This window comes from Acomys russatus, chromosome X (genome assembly GCF_903995435.1).
Source record: "Acomys russatus chromosome X, mAcoRus1.1, whole genome shotgun sequence".
Lineage (NCBI taxonomy): Eukaryota > Metazoa > Chordata > Mammalia > Rodentia > Muridae > Acomys > Acomys russatus.
In genome coordinates, this window is record NC_067169.1 from 77,038,733 (window position 1) to 77,060,961 (window position 22,229).

At 41.2% G+C, this 22,229-nt stretch overlaps 1 protein-coding gene across 1 annotated transcript; it reads right to left on the reverse strand.

Moving 5' to 3' along the window:
- Positions 1 to 3,560: 3,560 nt before the first annotated feature.
- Positions 3,561 to 6,622, reverse strand: LOC127185348 (melanoma antigen preferentially expressed in tumors-like). The gene is made up of 3 exons (XM_051141840.1): positions 6,339 to 6,622; positions 4,828 to 5,412; positions 3,561 to 4,074 (listed from the first exon to the last, which is right to left on the reverse strand). Exons 1-3 carry the CDS (start codon positions 6,620 to 6,622, stop codon positions 3,561 to 3,563), a joined length of 1,383 nt encoding a protein of 460 aa, XP_050997797.1.
- Between the last annotated feature and the right edge of the window lie 15,607 nt (positions 6,623 to 22,229).

Genomic DNA, 22,229 nt, shown 5'->3' on the forward strand with positions numbered 1-22,229 from the left:
TCCTGCTCTCATGCTTGGTCACAGGCACCCAAGCTTTCATAGCCAGCTCTGCTGTGCTGCCCAGTGGAAGTACAGGGCCCATGCTGCCAAGTGCTAGAGCCTAGGAGGCTGGGCAGCTCTGCTGATCTCACATCCTCAGGGCTGGTTCACCAGTGCCTTCTGGAGCCCTCAGGGCCAGAGCCACTCTGTTTCCCAGGAGAGGTGCAGAGCCTGCTTTTCCAAGTGCTACAGCTAGTGAGGAGGGTAGATCTAGCTCTTGTGCTCTCATGACCTCAAGGCCAGCTCTCCCAACTGCCACAGGTAGCAAGGAGGGAGGCATCACCCTTGTGTCCATGTTGCATCACCTCAGATTAATTGTAGGGCCAGCTCTCTCATGCTCCCCCGCTCAGGGCCCACTCACCCACAGCCCAGCCATCATGGCCAGCTCCACTGTGCTACCTGAGCTGGATGCAGGGTCCCCTATCCCAACTGCAGCTGTCAGTGAGAAGTGGGACCAGTGCTTCAGAGAACCACAGTCAGTGAGGAATGGGGCCAGATCTGTACAGCAATACCAACCCCTGCTGGTACACTAGCCATAGACCTAGACATGGCCCTCAGAGGCAGCCTCAGGCTAGACTTTATTATGGCCTCAGGTGGTGGGGCTAGCTGCTAACAACCGGCTCCTTCTCTCCACACTTGTGCCTCCTGTTCCATCTCTCTTCATATGCTTAAGCTGCTCCACTTCTACCTCCCACTCATCTGTCAACCTCATACACTGTGGTGGCTCCTGTTGCAGGCTGCCCATGTGGCTGTTGGGCCCCTGAGTGACATCCTCAAGGGGTGTCTACCACCTGCCTCTGTGCCATGCGCCAGAGAACAGGTCTTTTGGTGGCATGTTCTCTGTCCTCCTTCTCCTCCTCCTGTAAAAAGGTACCCTGGCAGTGCGCCAATGCCTGTAATAGCAGAACATGAAGGTGGACATGAGGACCAAGGGGCCTTGTGGTCCAAGCAGCCTAAGCATTGGGTCCATCTTAGATTCAGCAAGCAACCCTGCCTCAAGCAGTAGGGTGGAGGCTGACTGAGGAAGAGACCTTAATGTGATCTCTGCTCCACACCCACATGTCCGTAACATATGCATGTACACAATAAACAACCAAACTGTACACAGTCAAGCCTCCTGTGGGAAAATGCTCCAGAATCAACATCAACCTGTGAGTCTTTGACACATGACTACAGAAGATTTTGGGTGTAGATTAGCACTTAATTCTTTGGGAGAGATATTCTTTAAATTAGCTTTGATCATCTCTGAGCATGGGTTATTTTTCAAGTCCGATGAAAGCAAACAGTTGAGAGTAAGCTACATATATATGCCGAGAAAACATATAGTTACATTGGAAAGAGGAAAGCCAAAAGAAAAACTTAAATGAGACTCATGAACTTAAATTTTGATGTTTTCTTTAATATAGAGTGCCGAAATAGTCTGATGTTAACAAGGAAGCAATATAAACCGTTTGCTAGTTGCATTGACATTTTATTAAGTTGTTTACATTCTGTGAAATAACATGGCACAATATAAGCAACATGAAAACTGGGAATGCCATTAATTCTCCATGCTTGTTCCCAAATCTTTGAGATGCTTTGTTCAGAAATGCATCAGAATTGTGCATCTTGTTTTTACTTGTACTTCTTTTTCACTTTGATCATCTTTTATCTCAAGGATGTAATGAATACATACTTTACTTTTCTAGGTAAATGTTCAGGTTTTATATCTCCAAAATGTAGTTCAATTTTCATCTTGACATATGACAACTTTGAACAAAATTCTGTAGCTTTTAACTCTATTTTTCCTTAGATCTTAAATTCAGTATGTTACAATTTCAAAATTGAAGCAATACAGACATACTGTTGTTTCCAGTTTTTTCTTGCTAGATCTTTAAAATGCAGTTGAGATTTATTGCTGAAAAAGCACTGCATAAATTATTTTTCTTTTCCTTCATACTAAAATGCAGTGGTGTTGACATTTCAGAATGTGAGATAAACAAACTACATTGTATACATTTTTTGCTGTGTCTTTTCAATGCAGTTGCATTGCATGTTTCATTTTCAATGAATTCACAAGGTAAACACATTACTAATTAATTGCTTTTATATGGTTGTTTTAAACTAGATCTTGAACAAACAACATGCTTTTCAATTTATATGGTAATCACACTTGCGGCATCAATTATAAAGTACTCCAAGCACATATTTGCTTCACAATATTATAGCAATTGTTAATAGAAAGGAAATAGCAGAACACTCAATCAGAATCATGGCCGGCATGAAAGAACCGGTGGTAAAGAAAACATCTAAAGGAAGAAAGTAAGTGTTGTACTTGGCTCCTAAATGTCCTCCGAAGCTCAAATGATGAAATCTTGGACTCAAGCTGATGGCTCCATGGCAGGTGGGTGATAGTTTTGAGCAGGCTAGTTCAAGAATGGCTCCAGGGCAGGTGGTGGAAACTTTAGAGTAGGCTAGCTCGGGGACACAGATGGGTGTAGTCCAGCTCCTGAAGGGGACTCAGGTTCACCATCTCTCTACTTCCTGGCCTCATGAGTTGAAAGGGGCTACCTCTGGCACAAGCTCTTTACCATGGTCTGCCTTGCCAAAGATCCAAAGTAGTGCAATCAAGCAACCTTGGTGAACCATTTAAAACACGGAAACAACGTTCTCTTCCTTACCCGTCTGTTATGCCAGGTATTTTGTACAGTGACAGGGGGAAGACATGAAACAGATGTGAGAGAAAGCTTCCAACATGGTAACACTGAATACATGAATTCTGCAAGAAAAGATCCAGTACCATAAGAGTCCACTAGGCACTGAACAGAATAGGGAAGAAGATCAAGAAAGATACAACTTACACACCAAGAGTGAAAGACAACTTTCTACTATGCAGGAATGGCAGATAAGGCACAGAAACGTTCAGCCTCTCTCTGAGTGGCTTGAGTCAGGAGCCTGCCTTCCTTGTCTTTAGTGTCAGGCAGCCAAATGGATCCTTGGTAAATGAGTATGAAATAAAAATGAAGACACGCAATGGATAGTGCCTGTACATTTTTTTCTCAATGTTAAATTCGGATAGTTTTCTATAAACAGCTAAAGATAGTCTTAAGTATACAAGTTTAATACAACTTTAGGGATAAACATGTTTGGATTCAATCACTACCTGCCCTCCTAACCACAGGTAGGACAGGTTAGATTGTCACGACTGGTGTGAAGTATCCAGACATAAATCTCATTGAAGATGGAGCTGTGACATTTCGTCATGTAGTCTTTCCAAATTCTCTACATAAAATTTTAGTAGGTAAGATGAAATACTGTCAAGAATAATAGTCAAGAGACACATGGCTACTCTCAAAGTCCTCCATTTTCTTCTAGGTTACTCGCTATTGAAATGAGTTACACACCTATACTTTTAAACTGTATTTTCCTACAACATTAGGACCGCTTGTGTTAACTCTGTGAGATCAACAACAACAACAACAAAAAACCCATTCAGCACTTAGGAGAACATATGAACTTGAAACTGTGTTGGACTATGCAATTTAACCAGTGTAAGTGATCCAACACATGTCGTCCCTTTCTGCCTCCTGCAGCAGGATCTTCAACTGCGCATTCACATCAGCAACTTTCTGTGCATCCAAAGTGCACCGAACATGCCATCTCTCATAGCAATGCATGGGGATAGGATAAATCACGTATTTCAGCTGTGCCATGGGCGTTAAGTACTCAAGAATTCTCCTGAGCATAGGCATAGTAATGGGATTAGAAGAAAAGCTGAACAAACGGAGGTGGGAACAGTGGCTCAGGGCTGGGGCCAGAATAGAGAGTGTAGCATCTGTTAAAAGGCAATGGTTAATTGCCAGATGCTGCAAGGAACCAGAGAGATTCTCCAGGAGACAATAAAAGGGTTCACAATCTTCCCAACAAATTGAATTGTTGCTGATATCCAACAGCTTTAAATGGCTGGCTTGAGGGCACTGAGAGAGAAACTTGAAGTCGTTGTGAGAAAGTTCACAGAATGGCAGTTGCAAAAAATCCAAATCAGCGGATAGTACTCTGCAGAGAGGAAACACACAAGTATTTCTGGAAAATGAGCACTATGAGAGGGGAGCTATATCCCGGAATCTAGAGTAAACTATTTTGCACATATTTTGCATTAGCAGTTAATGCTGTGGGCTTTCACGTTCTTAGTAGACTTGTGCATCTGTGAAAGACACTTTATCACTTTAACAAATGTTATTTTAATCTTGATGATGCATACAAGATATTGCTATAGAGGTGTGTGGAAAGCTCAGTGAAAATATTATGTACTTAGTAACTAGAATATAATTAAAGGTGGGACTAGTTCAGCTGCTTGGCAGAGATAGGGCAGAGGGTGCAAACAAATGGAAGCTCCCTGTGGCCTGTCCATGAATGAAAACCTCCACATTCCTGGCCTGAACCTTGGACATAGCACATTAGGTAATTGGTCTGGCCCATAGTCAATGGGTATACGTGGCTATAAGTATGTGCGCCTGTGCTAAAACATAAACTTTCTCTCAATTCCTCCTCTTCATCTCCTGATGGCTACAGAAGTACGACACTGCTCTTTTCACCTTCACTGAGCACACTGCATGCATGTGCTTAGATGACCAGTTTTCTGAAACTCCGGTTTTCTCTTAAATTAGAAAAAGGTGCCAGTGCCCTTTCTTGGCTGTTTTTAAACCCACAGCATTGCCCATGCTAATATGGAAGGTGAAAGATGAATTCTTTTTCTCATCTTAAAAACAGGCTATTAACGGAAACCCAGTACCTATCCCAAGCTCTTACCTCAGGACATGTTCAAGATGATTGGTGAGGCAGAATGAGGACAGGCTGAGCTCCTTGAGGTGGTCCATACATCTCAGTTGGGAAAGGAAATTTCTAAAGGTTCTTCCATTGAAAGATCTACAAGTGATTTTAGACAGGCTAAGACTATCTAAGTTTACAGCCTGCTCCAGAAGGGACAGGACACTAATGAGAGAAGCCTCAACAACTGCCAGGTGAGAAACACATTTCAGATCAAGGTGGCTTAAGGCGCTTCTGCACTCACTCAAATTCTTAATGCGCAGATCACGGCAGCAGAGGTGCAAAGATCCCAAGCTCTGCTCAACTTTACTCAGAAGCAAAGCAAAAAATTCATTTTCCCTAAAGGACCTATCAAAGGAAAGGCTCACTAGTAATTCCATAGTTGTCTTGGGGGACTGACCCTCAGATTCTGAGCTTGAACTACTACATTGGCTTTCGACTTTCATGAGAGAGCGCTCAGAGTAAGCACAACAACGCACACAGGGTTTGCATGTAGTAGTAATCACAGGGCATTTGGTCTTACAGCCAGGATGCTGAGTTAAATCTAGGATCCTCAGTTTAGGGCTCCTGTAGGTTAAAAAAAGATAAAGCTTCTGAGAGGTAGCAAATATTAATATAACCAAGCGGGAACAATAATAATATGTAGTGACAAAATGATCTCTCTTTTTTTTTTTCGTTCCATCTACCAGCTATCTGCAAGACTCTCCTATGTAAATTCTAAATCCTTTATATCCTTCACTATTTTACATATCATTCAATTCTCACAGGCCTTGCTGCTCCTGCCTCCATTTCATGTATATCATTCAATAGAAGCCTCATGCACCTCTATTACAAAAGTAAAACCCTCCGTAAAACCTCAGAGTTTTTAAGATAGCCTCACCTGACAGACCAAACACCTTACACCCATTTTTCAACTTCTACCATAACAAACTGTGGAAGATAAAATACCATAGCTACCTGGTGTTCTCTTTCAACAGGTATGCCTAATGCACTAACGCAGCGTGAGAAAAAGGCTCAAACTTTACCACTGCTGTCAGTGCATCTTAAGCCCATCCACTGAGGCAGCATTGAACAACAGAACAAAGTTATCTTGGGATCTCCTCAAGTTCATGCATTACTGTGCACTCAGAAAAATCACTTTATTCTTGGTTTACTTTCCTTATACTGACTTACTGCCCACAAGTCGTTCCCATGAAAAGTGAACAGCACTCATGACTGTTTCCTTTAATTCTCCACCCATCCTCAGCAGTCTTAACATTCACGTCTTTCTTCAATGTAAATAGTAATACCAGAATACAAATCCATCAATATTGTCCTCGATCTCTTAGATTCCATATCCAACATTGTGAGACACTTATTTCAAAGTCACCTCAAGGTTTAGACTAACAGTCTCATCTTCTCTTTCACTACTAGCCTACACTACCTCTGAGAGAATATCAGGTAATGGCATAACCTCCTGTAGCTTACTACACCTCCGTTATACAGAATCTTACCTAAAAGCTGGGTTCTCAGCAGGAAAAAGACTCTCAACCATGACCTTCCACAGTGTGGGCTGGGCTTCCTGCATGCTTAATGGCCCAACATGGAGGCAGAAAAATGGCCAACTCTTCACCATTGCTGAAAGTATCTTCTCATGTCTACCCTTGAGGGCAGCAGTGAACAATGGAACAAAAAGCTCCCCTGGGATCTCCTGCAGAGCTTGAATTGCTAAAGGCTCATGGTGCAAAAGACACTGTATAGCAATATCAAACAGTGTGGATGGTTCCTTGAAGTCCATCTTAATGAATCTGCATCAGAGTGAGAATCATTGAGAAAATTTGACAATATCCACAGTATCTTCTTTGCAACCATTATTAACAACATGATAACTTTTGGTAGTAAAACAGCCACTTCTAGAAACCTCTATTTGTAGCCAATAGACATATGCTTGAGAGTATATTATGGCCTATTTGTATATGAATATACATATAACAACTGCTTAACATATATATATATATATATATATATATATATATACATACACACACATAAACCTGTGAAAGTGATGAAATGCCAATAGAAATGAACACTGTGAGTAGAACACAATTTTGGTCACTTAGAGACACGATATTCCATCCCAATAGTATACAAGCCATCAAATATGAAAGGGTAAATATATACAAAAGGGATAGCATCATCATTATCTTCAGAGAATTCTAAGACATCAAATTAACTGGGATTAAAGAGAAAAAAAAAAGAATGTCATTCTAGTTCATAACTTGTCATCCTGGCATCCCCCTCATGGCATATTGAGACACACCAAAATTGCAGGAGATATAAATAAAAGAAAATGGTTAGGGGCTTCAAACTGACCTGAGCATATACCCAGAAATACTAGTCACAATATAATCATATAATAAAAAAAATGTATCCTAAATGTAAAGGGAGAACTACAGTTTAATGAAACAACCCTCCTAAAGACGTCTAATTAAAATCCTTACATTCTCTCCCATATGTGGTAACAGTCTTCCTGATAATAGAACTTCTAAGCATCTAGTGAGGGAGCCACATACAGTGTCAAGGTGGGAAAAGAATTACAGGACATGTTAGTGTAGGGTAGAGGAAGTTATGGAAATACATAGTGAATTCCATTAACATAAATAACTAATATATGTTAAAAATGAAGGGACCCATGTGAAAGGGAGAAGAAAAATCCCTTGGCTGTCATGGGATGGGTGGGTTGGAAAGTGTAGAGAAGACTGAGTTGAAGGTGGGAATATATTTGAACTACACTATGTGATATTTTCAAATAATCAATGAAATTATTTTTAAAAATAAACGAATGAAACTTCCAGTTTGAAATGCAGTTTCTGAGAAAGTGTAAAGTCAAACAGGGCATGAGGATCATTCAAAGAAATACAGTATTTATGGGGGAAAAGCAAAGGGGGAAATTAAGAGTCTGATAAAGCAAAAGAAACACATCATGAGAATATTCTTAACTATTACCTTTAATACCAAATCAAAAAACGTACCGTGAAAAATTGTGCTCAGACATCCATGGAGATTTTGACACATACCCTCCTGCACATGAACACCTATAACAAACACAAATGCAACAACCTAAAAATAAATCAAAATTATAGAAACAAGCAAAACAGTAGTAGGTTAAAAAAAGGTAAACCTTAAATGTTTCAGTAGCCTGATCTCTTTGTGGACGGGATAACAAGGCACTGAGATCAAAACCCTAACAGAAATTTCAGGGTGATTTCCATGTCCAATCTTAAAACACACATGAAATACTCATCCCCATGCATGGGCAGCAGCAACCTTATAATTAACAAATGGGCTAGTCTCTGGAGAGAGACTCTGGAGCTTAGTGGGAAACACAGATGCATGAGCGAGTGCACACACACACACACACACACACACACACACACACACACACACACACACAGAGAGAGAGAGAGAGAGAGGAGATGCACGACAGAGAGGGGGGGGGGTGCAGAGGAGAGACAGGGCAAGCGAGAGAGGAGCGAGGAGCGAGAGAGAGGAGAGAGAGAGAGAGAGAGAGAGAAAGAGAGAGAGAAGCTGTCAGACTACTGACCTTTGACTCATCAGGGATCAGCACCAACCTATCTGTTAATAAAGATGAGCAAGTCCAAAGTCAATTCTCAGTTCTCACACTCCAACAGTTGGCCTAGAAACAAGCATCTTCAAGACTTAGACATTAAATACAAACTGTTTATCCCATTGTGGTTCTTCTCTTTTCTTTTTTTCTCCAGCAGGGCTTTCTATCATTTATACCTTACAGCACATTAAACCGTCTAGCATTTATTCCTTTTGTTACATTTACCTAGTTTGTTCACGTACTTGTTCTTACTAGTGTACTTCTATCCTTGTCCTTTCCCCTCCACTTCCTAACATGCTTCTATTTTTCCCTTCTCCACTTTCCTTTCTTTTATTGGGTATTGCATGTCCCTGGGTTCCTCCCACCCACCCAGTTCATTTGGTCAGTTTACTATTTCTACTTTGGTCCACATTCGGTTTTAACTCTATGGTTCACTGCACAGTATATTTGTGATTCCTGTTCTTTGCTCATTTGTGATGTGGTAGTTGGCGTAAGCACCTTTGGGTCTCTTTACAGATATGGTCTATAATGGATATCCAGTGCTTATTTTTGGTCCTCTCTAAACAGTACTGAAGATTTACCCCACTGGAGGAGGCTGCTCACTAACATCTCCAAATAAACCGTGAAGAGATACCAAGAGCAGGTGATGGAGACATCACAGCACAGATGCATAGGTCATATGAAATGCATGGGAAAAGGTCATAACCTCTCAAATGGGTAAACTAAAGACAATGAAGTGGTCAGAGGGCTCCACTGAGAATTCAAACGCCACACGAAATAGGACTCTCGGCGATTTCAGAGAAGATTCAAAGTAGCAGATGAAGGAATTCAACTAAGGACCTGGAGATGCAAACCAGAAACATGCATGAGTACTTCAGCAGGATACTGTGAGTTTGAAAAGAGAAAAAATAGAAACATGAGAACTAAATAACAAACAAACAAAAAGCAGGGTAGAAAGGTTTACCTGCAGACTGTATCAGTTAAACTAAAGAATATTAGGGCTGGAAGAAAGATTCTAAAAAATTCTCCACTTAAACATCAAGATCATATAAGAATTAACCAACCAAGGTGAAACGATGGCAAGACCTAACTCAGGTCCTGCAGCATGCTCACCGCCAACAGCAGACTATCATCAAGGTGGTTTCTTATCAGGGACACCGGGTGTTTCCAGCGACACAAATCACTAAAGGTAATACAGCTCAGAACATAGGATTAGAGCAGAGAGCATGGGATGGTCCAAAAAAGAGACAGCAAAGAGTGCTGGCTTAAAAAGGACATATCCTAAAAACGAAGGACACACAGAAAAGGTCTTGCGAAAATATACAGATATGCTCATGACAAAAGCTCTGAAGGTTCTAAGAGCACACTGCTCGACATGAAATGCTTCTACATGGCCAACTTGTAGCTGACATTAATCTAAACAGTGAAAACCAGAGACTTCTTCATCTAAAGTCAGGGAGTAAGACAATGGCGCCTGCTCTCTAAAACCCTTTTCAATATGCTGCTGGAAGGTTTTGCCTACGACAATGGAAGTAAGTGGGATATAAACAAGAAAGGATGGGGTTAAATATTCTCTCTCTGGGCAAGTGAAAAGCTCAAAGGGTTAAGAGAGTACAAACACTCAAACACAAGCACTAAGATGTACCTAACACTTTCACTAATGAAGCAGGATTCACAGCAACATAAAAAACTGTGCAGTTCACACTCACCAAAACCACATGATTCTATGAAAGGAATCAGAAAAGCAATTGATGAAAAGTTGTTTCAAAATTTAAAATACCTAGGAGTAAACCGGAGGGAGTGGAATACCTGAGCAAATGAAACTTTGAAACACTGAAGAAATGCAAAGAGACACTAGAAGAGAGAAAGGCTTCCCATTCACACAGATGAGGCAAATGACCATGTTACTGAAAGTTGCACATAGGTACAACGAAATGCCTTGCAAAACACCAATTATATTTAGCACGAACTAAAAGCATGTTCCAAAATACAGAGACAAGAACAAAAGACCACAGTTAGCCAAGGCAACGGCTGCAGCAAAGCAATGCTGGAGGAAGTACAATACTTGTTCCCAGATGACACTATGGAGCAACAGAAACAAAAATGAATGCTACTACAGGAAAAAGAAACATATGTAGACCCCTAGATTGGAATAGATGGCTCAGACATATAGCCAGAGGCACTTATATTTTTTAAATCATCTTTTTGTTTTTTGGGACAGCGTTTTTCTGTGTAACACTGCCCTCCCTGTATGCCCTTTGTAGACCAGGCTGGCCTTGAACTCTCAGTGGTCTGCCTGCCTCTCCTTCCCTCAGTGCTGAGATTTCAGGCCATTGTCCCTCACGCTTCACCAAATCTAAACCAACATAGATCACAGTTCCTACTGTGTGATGGTACATACTGAAACCTCTCTCACAAAAACAGGCTGAAAATGCTTTAAGATATAGGCATATCAAAGCCTTTCTAAAAAAGGACCCTGGAGACAGCTTAGGGAACAACAAGAACTGACTAATAGGATTGTATGAAGTAAACAAGCTTCTGCCAAGCAAAGAAAATAAGTAAGAGTGAACAGACAAACCTCAGCATGGCCACAATGCTTTCCCACTATCTGACATGATTAATATCAACAATCTATAAAGAAGTCAACATTTAATCACCAAATAAAGGAACCTCCAAATCAACACATGCCAAATGCACTGAACAGTTCTCAAAGGAATACACACGGCCAATCAATGGATTTTATGGTGTTAAATATCATAGTCATTAGATAAATGTTCATCAAAAGCATTCTGAAAGTATATGGTCCCAGTCAGAAAGGGAGGGATCAAGAAACCAAGTAACAGCCAGGCACAGTTAGACATTACGCCCCTCCAAGCCTGAGGCCATTTGTTCTTTTCCTAGGAAGGATTAATATTAAAGGAAGATGAAGATAATATTTACTGAGCGCTTAGAGACAGATATTTTACTGTAGCCCTTAAATACATCTCTCATTTAATTTTGAGGTATAATTGAAGCATGTTTCTGCCATTATAGCAGCAATTTGAAAGATTCCTAATGGATATGAAATTTCCAAAGATCAGGCAACTAGAGAATGGTAGCATGCAAGGCTGAGCCCTCCTAGACAGTTACCTTGCATGTGGCCTAGTCTGAGAGGTGAGGCCAGCATGCAGGCAGCTGTTCACCCAACATCCTCTGCTCTGCTGTGCTTTGTTTCGATGTTTCATTTCTTCTTTCTGGAGCTTAGTAAAAACGTTTTACTATAGCTCTTTAAGTAAACAGTAGAGTGACAGGCCGGAGTGATGGCTCACTGCCCTTCCAGAGGACCCAAGTTTGATGGCAAGCACCCGTATCAAGTAGGTCACAACTCCTGCTAACTCTAGCTCTAGGAGATTTGACATCCTTTTCTGCCCTCCGAGGGCATTGCGTTCATGTGTATACACAAACACATGCAATTTTAAAATAATATGTAATGTTTTTAAAGCGAAGAAAACAGAGTTGGGCACAGCGGCACAGGCCTCTATTCCCAGCACTACGGTACCCCTCTGTGAGTTCAAGGCCAGCCTGGTCTACAAAGAGATTCCAGGACAGCCAAGGCTACACTGAGACCCAGTCACGAGAGAAAAAGAAAGAAAGAAATTAAGAAAGATAAAAAAAGAGAGAAAGAAAGCAAATAGCTGGGTTTGGGATGCCTTTATTCCCCGCACCCCTGAAGCAGAGGCAGGCTTATGTCTGTGAAATCTATGCCAGCGAGGTCTACAAAGCCAAGTCCAGGACAGCCAGGACTAAAAGAGAAAACCTGTCTCAATAAACAAAACAAAAGAAAACAAAAAACAATTTTTTTAAATAAAGAAGAAAACAAATAACAAATGCTGAGGAGGATGTAAGGAAAAGGAACAGTTACACATTGATGTTGGCAATTTCAGGAAGACAAATGTAACATAGGTTCTCTCATATGCAATATTTAGACTTAAAGACGTATTTTCACACATATATGTAATACATATGTAGACATACACTAAATGGTTCCCTACTTATATTGAGCTGATAATGTTCTTTTCTCCCTCTATTTTCGTTTTCCATAATCCTGCTACTTCACACAATCAGTCCTTATTTTACTCTTATTAAATATATACTTACATATTTTAAGCTGTGTGTGTTGGCAAAGGCTTTTAATGCCAGCACACTGCAGGCAGGGGCAGGAGGATCTCTGTGAGTTTGAGGCCAGCCTGCTCTACAAAGTGAGTCCAGGACAGCCAAGGCTACACAGAGAAACTCAAAACGGCAATATATATCTATGTATATATAGATGAATATGTATTATATATAGTGTGCAATAAAAATATATATGTGTTTGTAAATGTCACAACAACACCCATTATTGTGCATATAATGGAACATTCTTAAATCAGACAAATGCAATTTGATAGAAATTGAAAAAGTTTTAACGTGTGCCTGACCAGGAATCTTCAGATATGTTCAGCTTGTAAAGTTCGGTGGTGATAGTGGAATTGTCCTTGTACATGTGACTATGGAGAAACGATGACTAAACTCACTCAAGTATCCTAAATGGAATCCTGGACCACAATGACAACATTACATGAATTAATCATCAAATACAAATGAAATATGTAGTTTACTTATTAGGACTTCAAGAGTATTCATCTCCCTGTTTCTGGTAACTCTTTTAGAGTTGTAAGTTATGTACACTAGGGTAATATGGGGATGGGAAAACTGTGTTATGCGCCTAAGTTTAGTTTACAATCTAAAGAGGTTGGGAGATACGCATCTGTAATGACATCACTAGAGACAGAAGCCAGGGGATCGTAACGGCCCGAAGCATAGCCACAGTGACTGGAAAAATTACAAAGTATCTGAGAGCCTATTACACTAAACAAAATCACGTTCCTCTATGGCAAGTATGAAAACAAGGTCCATGAGCATGTACTTGCTCTTCAGGTGTGAAAACCAAGCTAAATTAATTAAATCCTGTAGAAAGCGAAAGACAAATCTACACAGTTCGGTCCTTACTGTTTTAAAGAGCTGGCCCGTAAGAGACGTTGCGGCAGGTTGACGCAGAACTCCAAATCCTCGCAGCACAGCTGTAGAAATACCAAGTCCTTCTCGGGGATGTAAATCTCCTGAGCTACCGCTACCTCGGGAGAAAGGCCGGCCTCCAGAGACAGCACCACCTCACAAGAAACGCACCAAAGGCAAGCAGATTCAGAACCACTGGGGAATCCGTCCAGGTCACAGATTAATCCCTCTGCCCTTGTCATTTAGCCCCAAACAGGTTTAACTTACTCGTAGTTTACCTAAGTAAGAAGGTTTATGTGTTCAGCAGCGGCAGCCACTCATTTTCGGAGAGGCTTTCCCCATGGCGGCACAGGCGTCCCAGGCCACGAGAATGAAGGAAGCCGCCCTCGAAACAGCCCCGCCTTCTCCAGTTTAAACCAGTCACTGGAGAAATCTGATTGGCTCCTCGGCGTCGCCTGACTCGTCACCAGATTCTTACGCCATCCGTGTGCGCCAATCATCTGCCGCATTGCTGGTCGGCTCGGCGTATGTGCCAGTCCACTTCCCTAAATACTCTTAGACTAACAAAAAAGAAAGTTACCTATAAAAATTAAACCCACCTCTGAGTGAGACATAACCACCACCTGGCCTCAGATTTTACTAGGTCTGGTCTCAGGCTCAGACAGACAGCCATCACAATTAGTGGAAACACTACCGGAACTGTTTCATTCAAACTCGAGGATCTCTTGGAATTCGTTCCGTAGATCAAGGTGGTCTCAGTTCGAACTCAGAGATAAATGCCTGCCTCTGACTCTGGGTACGCAGAGGTTTTTTAAAAAAATAAGTAAGCATAGAGCCAGGTGTAGTGCCGCTTGCTTTTAATTCCAGCACTCTGGAGTAGAGGCGGGCAGATGTCTATGGGTTAGAGCCCAGCCTGGTCTACAAAGGGAGTCCAGGACATCAAGAATACCCAGAGGAATCCTGTGTCGAAAAACAAGAACAAAATGATAATGATGATGATGATGATAATAATAATAACAATAATAATATAAATATATATGAACAGACCAAAAAAATTTGATGATCACTTATTGGAAATCATGGGTCTACCTCAGCACTCTGCTTTCTCTTGACAAAGATACTTGCCAGGTGCCAGCAGTCTCAAGATGTAGGGTGCTGGAGAGGTTATTCTTGTTTAAGACAAAACTGAGGAGCAAAAAGACTCAATTCTTTTTCTTGTTTTTGAAAGCCACCACCACCACAAACAAATTGCAGGAATAACCAATGATTTTTCAAAACTGTTCTGAACACTCTGCAGAGAAACCACTATAATATTTTTGTAGGTATTTCAAGGAGAAAAGAATACCTGCTCATCTTAGAATATTAACTGTCAATAAAGATGGTGGCCCCTACCTATTTAATATCTCGTTTTTATCCTACAATACTGATTTTATTCCTCCTTACTTTTCCACATTCTCATGCAATTGTATACAATACCGTTGCTCATGGCATATTCTATCCCTTCCTGCCTACCATACCCTTTCTTGCCTAAGTCCCATGAAAGAAAGGAAAAGGTGCTGAGAGCATTATAGACCATGGAGGTTCAGCCCAAGAGGTTTCAGAGGGCAGTCAAATTAGCAACTGAGTAAAAGGCCATTCCTGTGAAATTTGGCTAAGCACTTGGCTGTGTTGCATTGTTGTTTATCTATTTGCTTTCCCTGCCTCTTTTCTTGGAATCTGCCTGAGGCTAAACTGAGGAGTTTCCAAACTAACTGTATTGGCAGATGAGATTTCAGGATAGCCTCATATTGACTGGTTATTAGTCATCACTCTTATGCAGATTTCCAGTGTTTGAGACTCAAAGATGTTGCTGATTCCAGAGCAGTGAGATTTCTGCCAGGGGAAGCTACCTACAAGAAGGAGAATCATCCCAAGAGAGAACAAAGTGTGTAGCAGTTAGAAAAGCTGACAGGATGGAACCATCTGAGCACTTTAACCTCAAGCATAGAGCTACAGGCTCTGGAGCTTGTCTTGCTCGGTTTTGGTCTTGCTTTGGTCCAGTATGTCCTTAGAGTGGCCCTAGTCCTCCCCTTTGGAATGATTATATATATGCTGTGCCCTTGTATGTTGGAATTATGTTATTTGGTATTATTTATCTTTAATTTTTGAAGGTTCCTGTGAAGAAATTGCCTTGAGTCTCAGAAGAAATTTGGACTTAAGGCTGGTAAACGGTCTGAAGGTCATATTTTTGTTTAGATTTGAGAACTTCTATGATTTTGCTGAAAATATTTTCTGTGCTCCCTTTTTTCTCTTTCTTTTTAACTATTATTAGAGGTAGGGTCTTTTGATTGCATCCCAGATTTCCTCGATGTGTTGTTCCTGTTTTTGTTACTGTTTGTTTGTTTTGTAAACATTTCTCTTTGATTTCATAATCTTTCTTTTTTTTCTACCCTGATATAGTCTCCTTTTCACTTCATTCAGTTTGATGATTAGACTTTCTGGTTTTCTTTTTCTTTTTCCTTTTATGCTTCTTTGTAGTTTATTTCAGGGTGGGTTTTCTTCTATGTTTGTATCCCTTCATTCAATTTTTCATGCTTTTAATTTTTCATTATCTAATTTAAGTGTTTGTATTTTCATGGTCTTCATTCAGTAATTTTTCCATTTCTTCTTTTAGCTCCTTGCATTTGTTAACAAGTGCTAATGTGAAATTCTTATATATCAGCTAAGTTGTTTTCATCTGATCAAATTATAGTGGCTATTGCTAATTTCTTGAAAATAGAAATTGTCTTGGCTGCTCGTGCAGTTTGTGTTTTGCAGTGGGATCTGGACATCTAGAGTTAGGATGTTTGTGGTGTTTCTTGGTCTGTACAGCTAGTCTCATCTTCGTTGAGATATTTGGATGTTTGTTGTTACTCCACTTGTCAGGTTCAGACTCTGTGTTCAGACTCCAAGAAGTTCCAGACTGGCATAGTGGGTGGGGTGGTAGATAGTGAACAAGGGACAAATTTCCACATCTTTCAACTTTCAAGTGGTAGACTCCATTGTTTTAAAGTGTGTGCAAAACGTTTAATGCAATTTCAAGTTATTATATCTAATTAGGAATCCGTCGTTCAGAGGGAGCCACAGTGAGTGGATCAGGGCCTAGCTCATAACAGAACCCTATAGAATCTTCTTATTACGACTGATATTTCTGTATCCACTGACTCTGCAGTGAAACATTTGAGGTTAAATTTACCACATTATACTGACAAGGAATAGAACGGGAAATATCCCAGTGACCAACACTTATGATGCCCTGACATATCTATGTGTGGCTTTCTGCTGGATTTTTCTATCCCCACAATCCCCAAAAGTCGATTATGAATTCAGACCTCAATCCATACCCAAGACCCCAAGGAACTTTAGATCAGGAATATCAATGTCTGTATCTCATTATTTGCAGGCTGATTCTACTGTGCATTGCCCTAAAATGAAATTCTTTTCTGCAGTCAGACAGGTTAAAAAGTACACAAAAGAGCAAGGAACTTTAGGCTTGTTGAAGAAAGTAGTTCACTGACAGGTATCCAGGTAATGTAACTGGCTATCGTATCCTGCCCCAATGAATATAATCTACATGGGATTACACTCATCTTTTTAAGACTCAGGAGAGAACGGCAGGCAGGAAAACTACTAAATCAGGGAAGTAAACGACCACTTGGATACGTAGTAGTACAAAAAATTATTTGCTTTAGAATAGTTCACAGAAACACTGTTCAGACTTTAGAACTCATGCCTTAATTCCTGGCCATGTAGGTCTTTCTAAGAGCTATTTTAACGTTCATATGACATTATCAACTAGGTGGGGAAGAGAGGATTGAAAGAAGCCATAATGCCTTCCTTGAGTCAACCATGCCTAGCAGTCCATGGCCAACTTTAAATAATCATTTTAACTGGTTTCTTAGTCAATGCTCTATTGCTATAAACAGACACCATGATCATAGGAACTCGTGTGGAAGAAAGCATTTTACATGGGCCTCTCATATAGTTTCAGAGGCTTAGTCTATTGTCAATATTGGGAGCATTGGCTACATACAGGCAGACATGGTGCTGGAAGATACTCTGAGAGTTCTATGTCCAGACCTGAAGTCAGTGAGAAGAAAGAGACACTGAAATTAGATTGGGCTTTTGAAAGCTCAGAGTTACCCCCTAGGGACATTCTTCCTCCAACAAAGTCACACCTCCTAATCCTTCTCAAGTACTTCCACTCACTGATGACTAAGCATTCAAATATAGCAGCCTATGGGAGCCATTCTTATTCAAAACACCACAATTATTATAAGAGGGCCCCCTACCTTAGAAAGCCACCTGGTCTGTTACCCCTAGAAGGAAGTCTGGTTAAAGCACCTCTGTATGGACACATAGGAAAGATATGATAAGGCTACTGACCCAATTACTAGGATCCATGTGAGAATTCACCAGATCCCTCCTGTCTGTTTAGGTATATAAATGTGTGGTGGCCACCCCTGGTTGTCTTTACTCTTTTCTTTGTGTGTGTGCCTCTCTGTCTGTTTTTCTGTGTATTTCTGTCAGTTCTCTTTCCCTGTATTGACAAACAACTTTCTCTGGTATGAGACAAAGCCATTTGTCCTGGCTTTACACTATTACTGCCCTTCATAACTGGACCTGATTCCTTTTGCCTCTGTCAGGTCTCTCAGAGAAAACAAAACCAAAACCAAAACCCATTTCTGCCTAACTCTAGGGCTCTAGCTTATTTCGTTGCTTGAGTCCCAATCATGGTGTAGGCCCCTGTGTGGAGTAAGAGAAGGGCTGAGCCTCTCCTTCAGGACTTTGCCATGTCTAAGCAAAATGCACACAGGGGGTGATATAGTCCCTTAGGGTGCCAAGTTCTCTGGCTAATTCTAAGCAGCCACAGAGAAGGGGAAAAGTTCCCCTGGGTTGTCCCTGAGAGGATAAGGAGTTTCACCACTTCTTCTTCATGATTTTATTCCACTTTTTCAACTGATGATCCATATAATTGAGAAACTCAAAACCCATCATTCTCTGAGTAAAAGTAGAAAAAACTGCCCCTGGGCTGCATGGGGTAATTAATGATAGACAATGCAGCCTGGATAAAAAGTAATTTTCCCTTATGTCCAGCACTGATCAATGATACTTTAAACATAATTTTCTTTTTTTCCCTTTTTTTATTATTAATTTCTTCAAATTACATTTCAGTTGTTAGCCCATCCCTTGCATTCTCCCATTCCTCCCTCGCTCCTGCTTCCCCCCCATTCCCCTCCCTCTGTGACTGAGGGAGACCTCCTCCCCCTGTATATGCTCATAGGGTATCGAGTCTCTTCTTGATGACCTATTATCCTTCTTCTGAGTGCCGCCAGGCATCTCCATCCAAGGGACATGGTCATATATGGGGCACCAGAGTTTGTTTGAAAGTCAGATCTCCTTCTTCACTTAACGGTAGACGATGTCCTGTCCATCGTCTAGTCTGGGTAGATGTTCGAAGTTTACTGCCTATATTTTCCTTGACTGGTGTCATAGTTTGAGGAGGACCCCAGGGCCCAGACCCGCCTGTAGTTTTCCAGGACCCTCTGGATCCTTCTATTTCCTCATTCTCCCAGGTTTCTCACACCTAACGTCTCAATAGGATGTCCTCCTCTCTGACCCACTTTCCTGATAGGTGAAGTCTTCCATGGGGACGTACTCCTTGGGCTAGTGTCTGGATATAAGTGAGTATATACCATTTAACTCTTCTTGCTTCTGGATGAACTCACTCATTATGATTTCTCGTTCAATCCATTTGTCCACAAATTTCGGAAATTCCTTGTTTTTAATATCTGAGTAGTATTCCATAGTGTAAATGTACCACAGTTTCTTTATCCATTCTTCTACTGAGGGACACTTAGGCTGTTTCCATGTTCTGGCTATTATGAATAAGGCAGCTATGAACATGGTTGAGCATATGTCCCTCTTGTGTGGTAGTGCATCTTCTGGGTATATTCTAAGGAGTTCGATAGCTGGGTCTTGAGGAAGCCCTATTCCCATTTTTCTGAGAAAGCGCCAGATAGCTTTCCCAAGTCGTTGTACTAGTTTGCATTCCCACCAGCAATGAAGGAAGTGTTCCTCTCTCTCCACATCCTCACCAACATGTGGTGTCATTTGAGTTTTTGATCTTAGCCATTCTGAAGGGTATAAGATGGAATCTCAGTGTCGTTTTGATTTGCATTTCTCTGAGGACTAACGAGGATGAGCATTTCTTTAAGTGTTTCTCAGCCATTTGATATTCCTCTGTTGAGAATTCTCTGTTAAGTTCCAAGCCCTATTTCTCAATTGGGTTGTTTGGTTTTGTGGTGTTTAATTTCTTGAGTTCTTTATATATTTTGGATATTAAACCTTTGTCAGATGAAGGGTTGGTGAAGATCTTTTCCCATTCTGTAGGCTGTCGCTTTGTTCTCTTGACAGTGTCTCCTGCCTTACAGAAGCTTCTCAGCCTCATGAGGTCCCAATTATTAATTGTTGACATTAAGGCCTGGGCTGTTGGTGTACTGTTCAGGAAGTTGTTTCCTGTGCCTATGCGTCCCAGGCTCTTCCCCACTTTTCCTCTAATTGAATTAATGTTTCTGGTTTTAAGTTGAGGTCTTTAATCCATTTGGATTTGAGGTTTGTGCATGGTGACAAATAAGGGTCTAATTGCATTTTTCTACATGTAGACATCCAGTTAGACCAGCACTATTTTTAGAGATGCTATCATTTTTCCATTGAATAGATTTGGGTTCTTTGTCAAAAATCAAGTGAGCAAACGTGTATGGATTCATCTCTGGGTCTTCAATTTGATTCCATCGATCCACCAGTCTATTGCTTTGCCAGCACCATGCTGTTTTAATTACTGTTGCTCTGTAGTACAGCTTGAGATCAGGTATGGAGATTCCTCCGGAGGATCTATTGTTAAACATAATTTTCATTGGTCATATTTAGACAATTTAAAGACATCTACTAAATTATTTCCTTTTTCACCCAATTGCCCTCCCACCCCTAACCCCCAGATATTAGTGTTGGCATAAGGTTACTGTATAATTCAAATAATGATTTCTGGATCTCCCATGTCTGGTTGTAACCCTATCCTGAGAATTTTCTGTCTCAAATGTTGTGTAAACTCTGCTCCATTATTGTCCCCTTGTATGTCAACAAAGGAGCTTACAGCCAATCACTGAGCATGGGAGACAAGAAGGCTGGAATTCCTGCCAATAGGGTAGCACGAATTAGAAAAGGAAGGAGGGATTTGGCCTGAGGATTGAGCCATGAGAGAGAGGTCCAAGAGACATCAGGAAGAAGCAGAAAAAAAAAAAGCTGTAAAAGACAAGTATCACTGGGATGTAAGCTTGGAAGAACCCAAATTAGTTGAGAAAGTTAAAAATAGAGTTGTGAAGCTCATTATTAAACAAATTTAAGAGAGTCTCAATTTTTGTGTGATAGCCAGGATAAGAGAGAAACTAAGAAACAAATACAGTTTCATAAAAGTAACGACAACATATAAGGGAAAAGTTATAAAAGCTTAAATGATTAAAGGTATGAGTAGGTCCCAATTGCTGGAGGTAGCTTAAAGGGTGTTTTCCAACAGAGAAGTGATTGGGACAGACCTTTTATATGAGCAAAAGCCACTGTCACTTCTCAGGTAAGGAGACAATGTTAGACTTCCAGCTACCCAGCAGAAGTGGGGAGTCTTACCCCCTGTGGGAAGAATATCTCCTAGCTCAAAGTCCTCTCCTCAATCAACAGATACAGTTGGACTATCTCTCAGATTGACAACGATGATTCTCAGGTGTATGAGCAGAAACCAACCCCACAAGACTGGCCCAACACCAAGATCTTACAATTCTTCAACTAACCGGCTCAGCTTCCCCTGTGCAGATTAAACAATACCCAAAGGCCCTGGAAACAAAAAGGGAAATTGCAGTCCATATTGCCTGGCTTGGAGAGTCAGGGACGCTGTCTCTCTGCCGGTCACCTTGCCTGTGAAGAAACCTGGGACCTCACATTCTCAAGAAGCTGATTCCTCCAGAGAAACAGGTGTCCATGGTCTTGGACCAGAAAGATGCATTCTTCAGCCTGCCAGTGGCAGAGGTGAGTCAAGGCATCCATGTTTTAAAATGGAGAGACCCACGGGGAGATTACAGTGGACAACTGGACCAGATTGCCCTAAGGATTTAATATCACTACCTGCTGATCCCCTGCCCTTACGCCAAAAGTTTCCTGGGGCCATATTCTTCCAACACATAGATTACCTACTCCTAACCTCTACAATTCAATAGCTTCTAAAAGGGCCCCTGAGGGACTGCTGAAAGAGTTACAGAGCTAGGACTACAGAAGGTCCACTAAGAAAGCTCAGCTTGGTACATCAGAGGCTATGTGTCTTGGCTGCCATCTGAGGGGAGGCAAAGGGAAGCTGCTTCAGAGTAGGGTTGCTGAAATCCATCAGATCCCAACTCCAAAGGCTAAGAGACAGGTTTGACAGCTCCCAGGTGCAGCTCAGAATTTCTGTCTCTGGACAGCAGAGTTTGTGGAAATAGTAAGGCCTCTATACAGGAGCACAACGAGGGAAGGGTTGAAAGAGTCAGAGCAGTCAAGGATACCACAAGAAACTCTGCAAAACTGTCAAAGACCAGCTTTGACACCACAGGGTAAGCTGAGATGGGGCATAGTTAGGCGGCTAGCTGATCACCCAGGAGACTTCTCTGAGGGTAGAAAGCTGGATTCTCCAGGCTGTGACCAA

What these genes read in the sequence shown, in the direction of transcription:
- LOC127185348 (XM_051141840.1), bottom strand. Translation starts at nt 6,622, where the DNA reads ATGGACTTCAAGGAACCATCCACACTGTTTGATATTGCTATACAGTGT. An exon ending in GCTGAGAACCCAGCTTTTAG is followed by an intron (nt 5,413 to 6,338) that starts GTAAGATTCTGT and finishes TTTAACCTACAG; the next exon opens with GAGCCCTAAACTGAGGATCC. An exon ending in CATCTTGAACATGTCCTGAG is followed by an intron (nt 4,075 to 4,827) that starts GTAAGAGCTTGG and finishes TCCTCTCTGCAG; the next exon opens with AGTACTATCCGCTGATTTGG.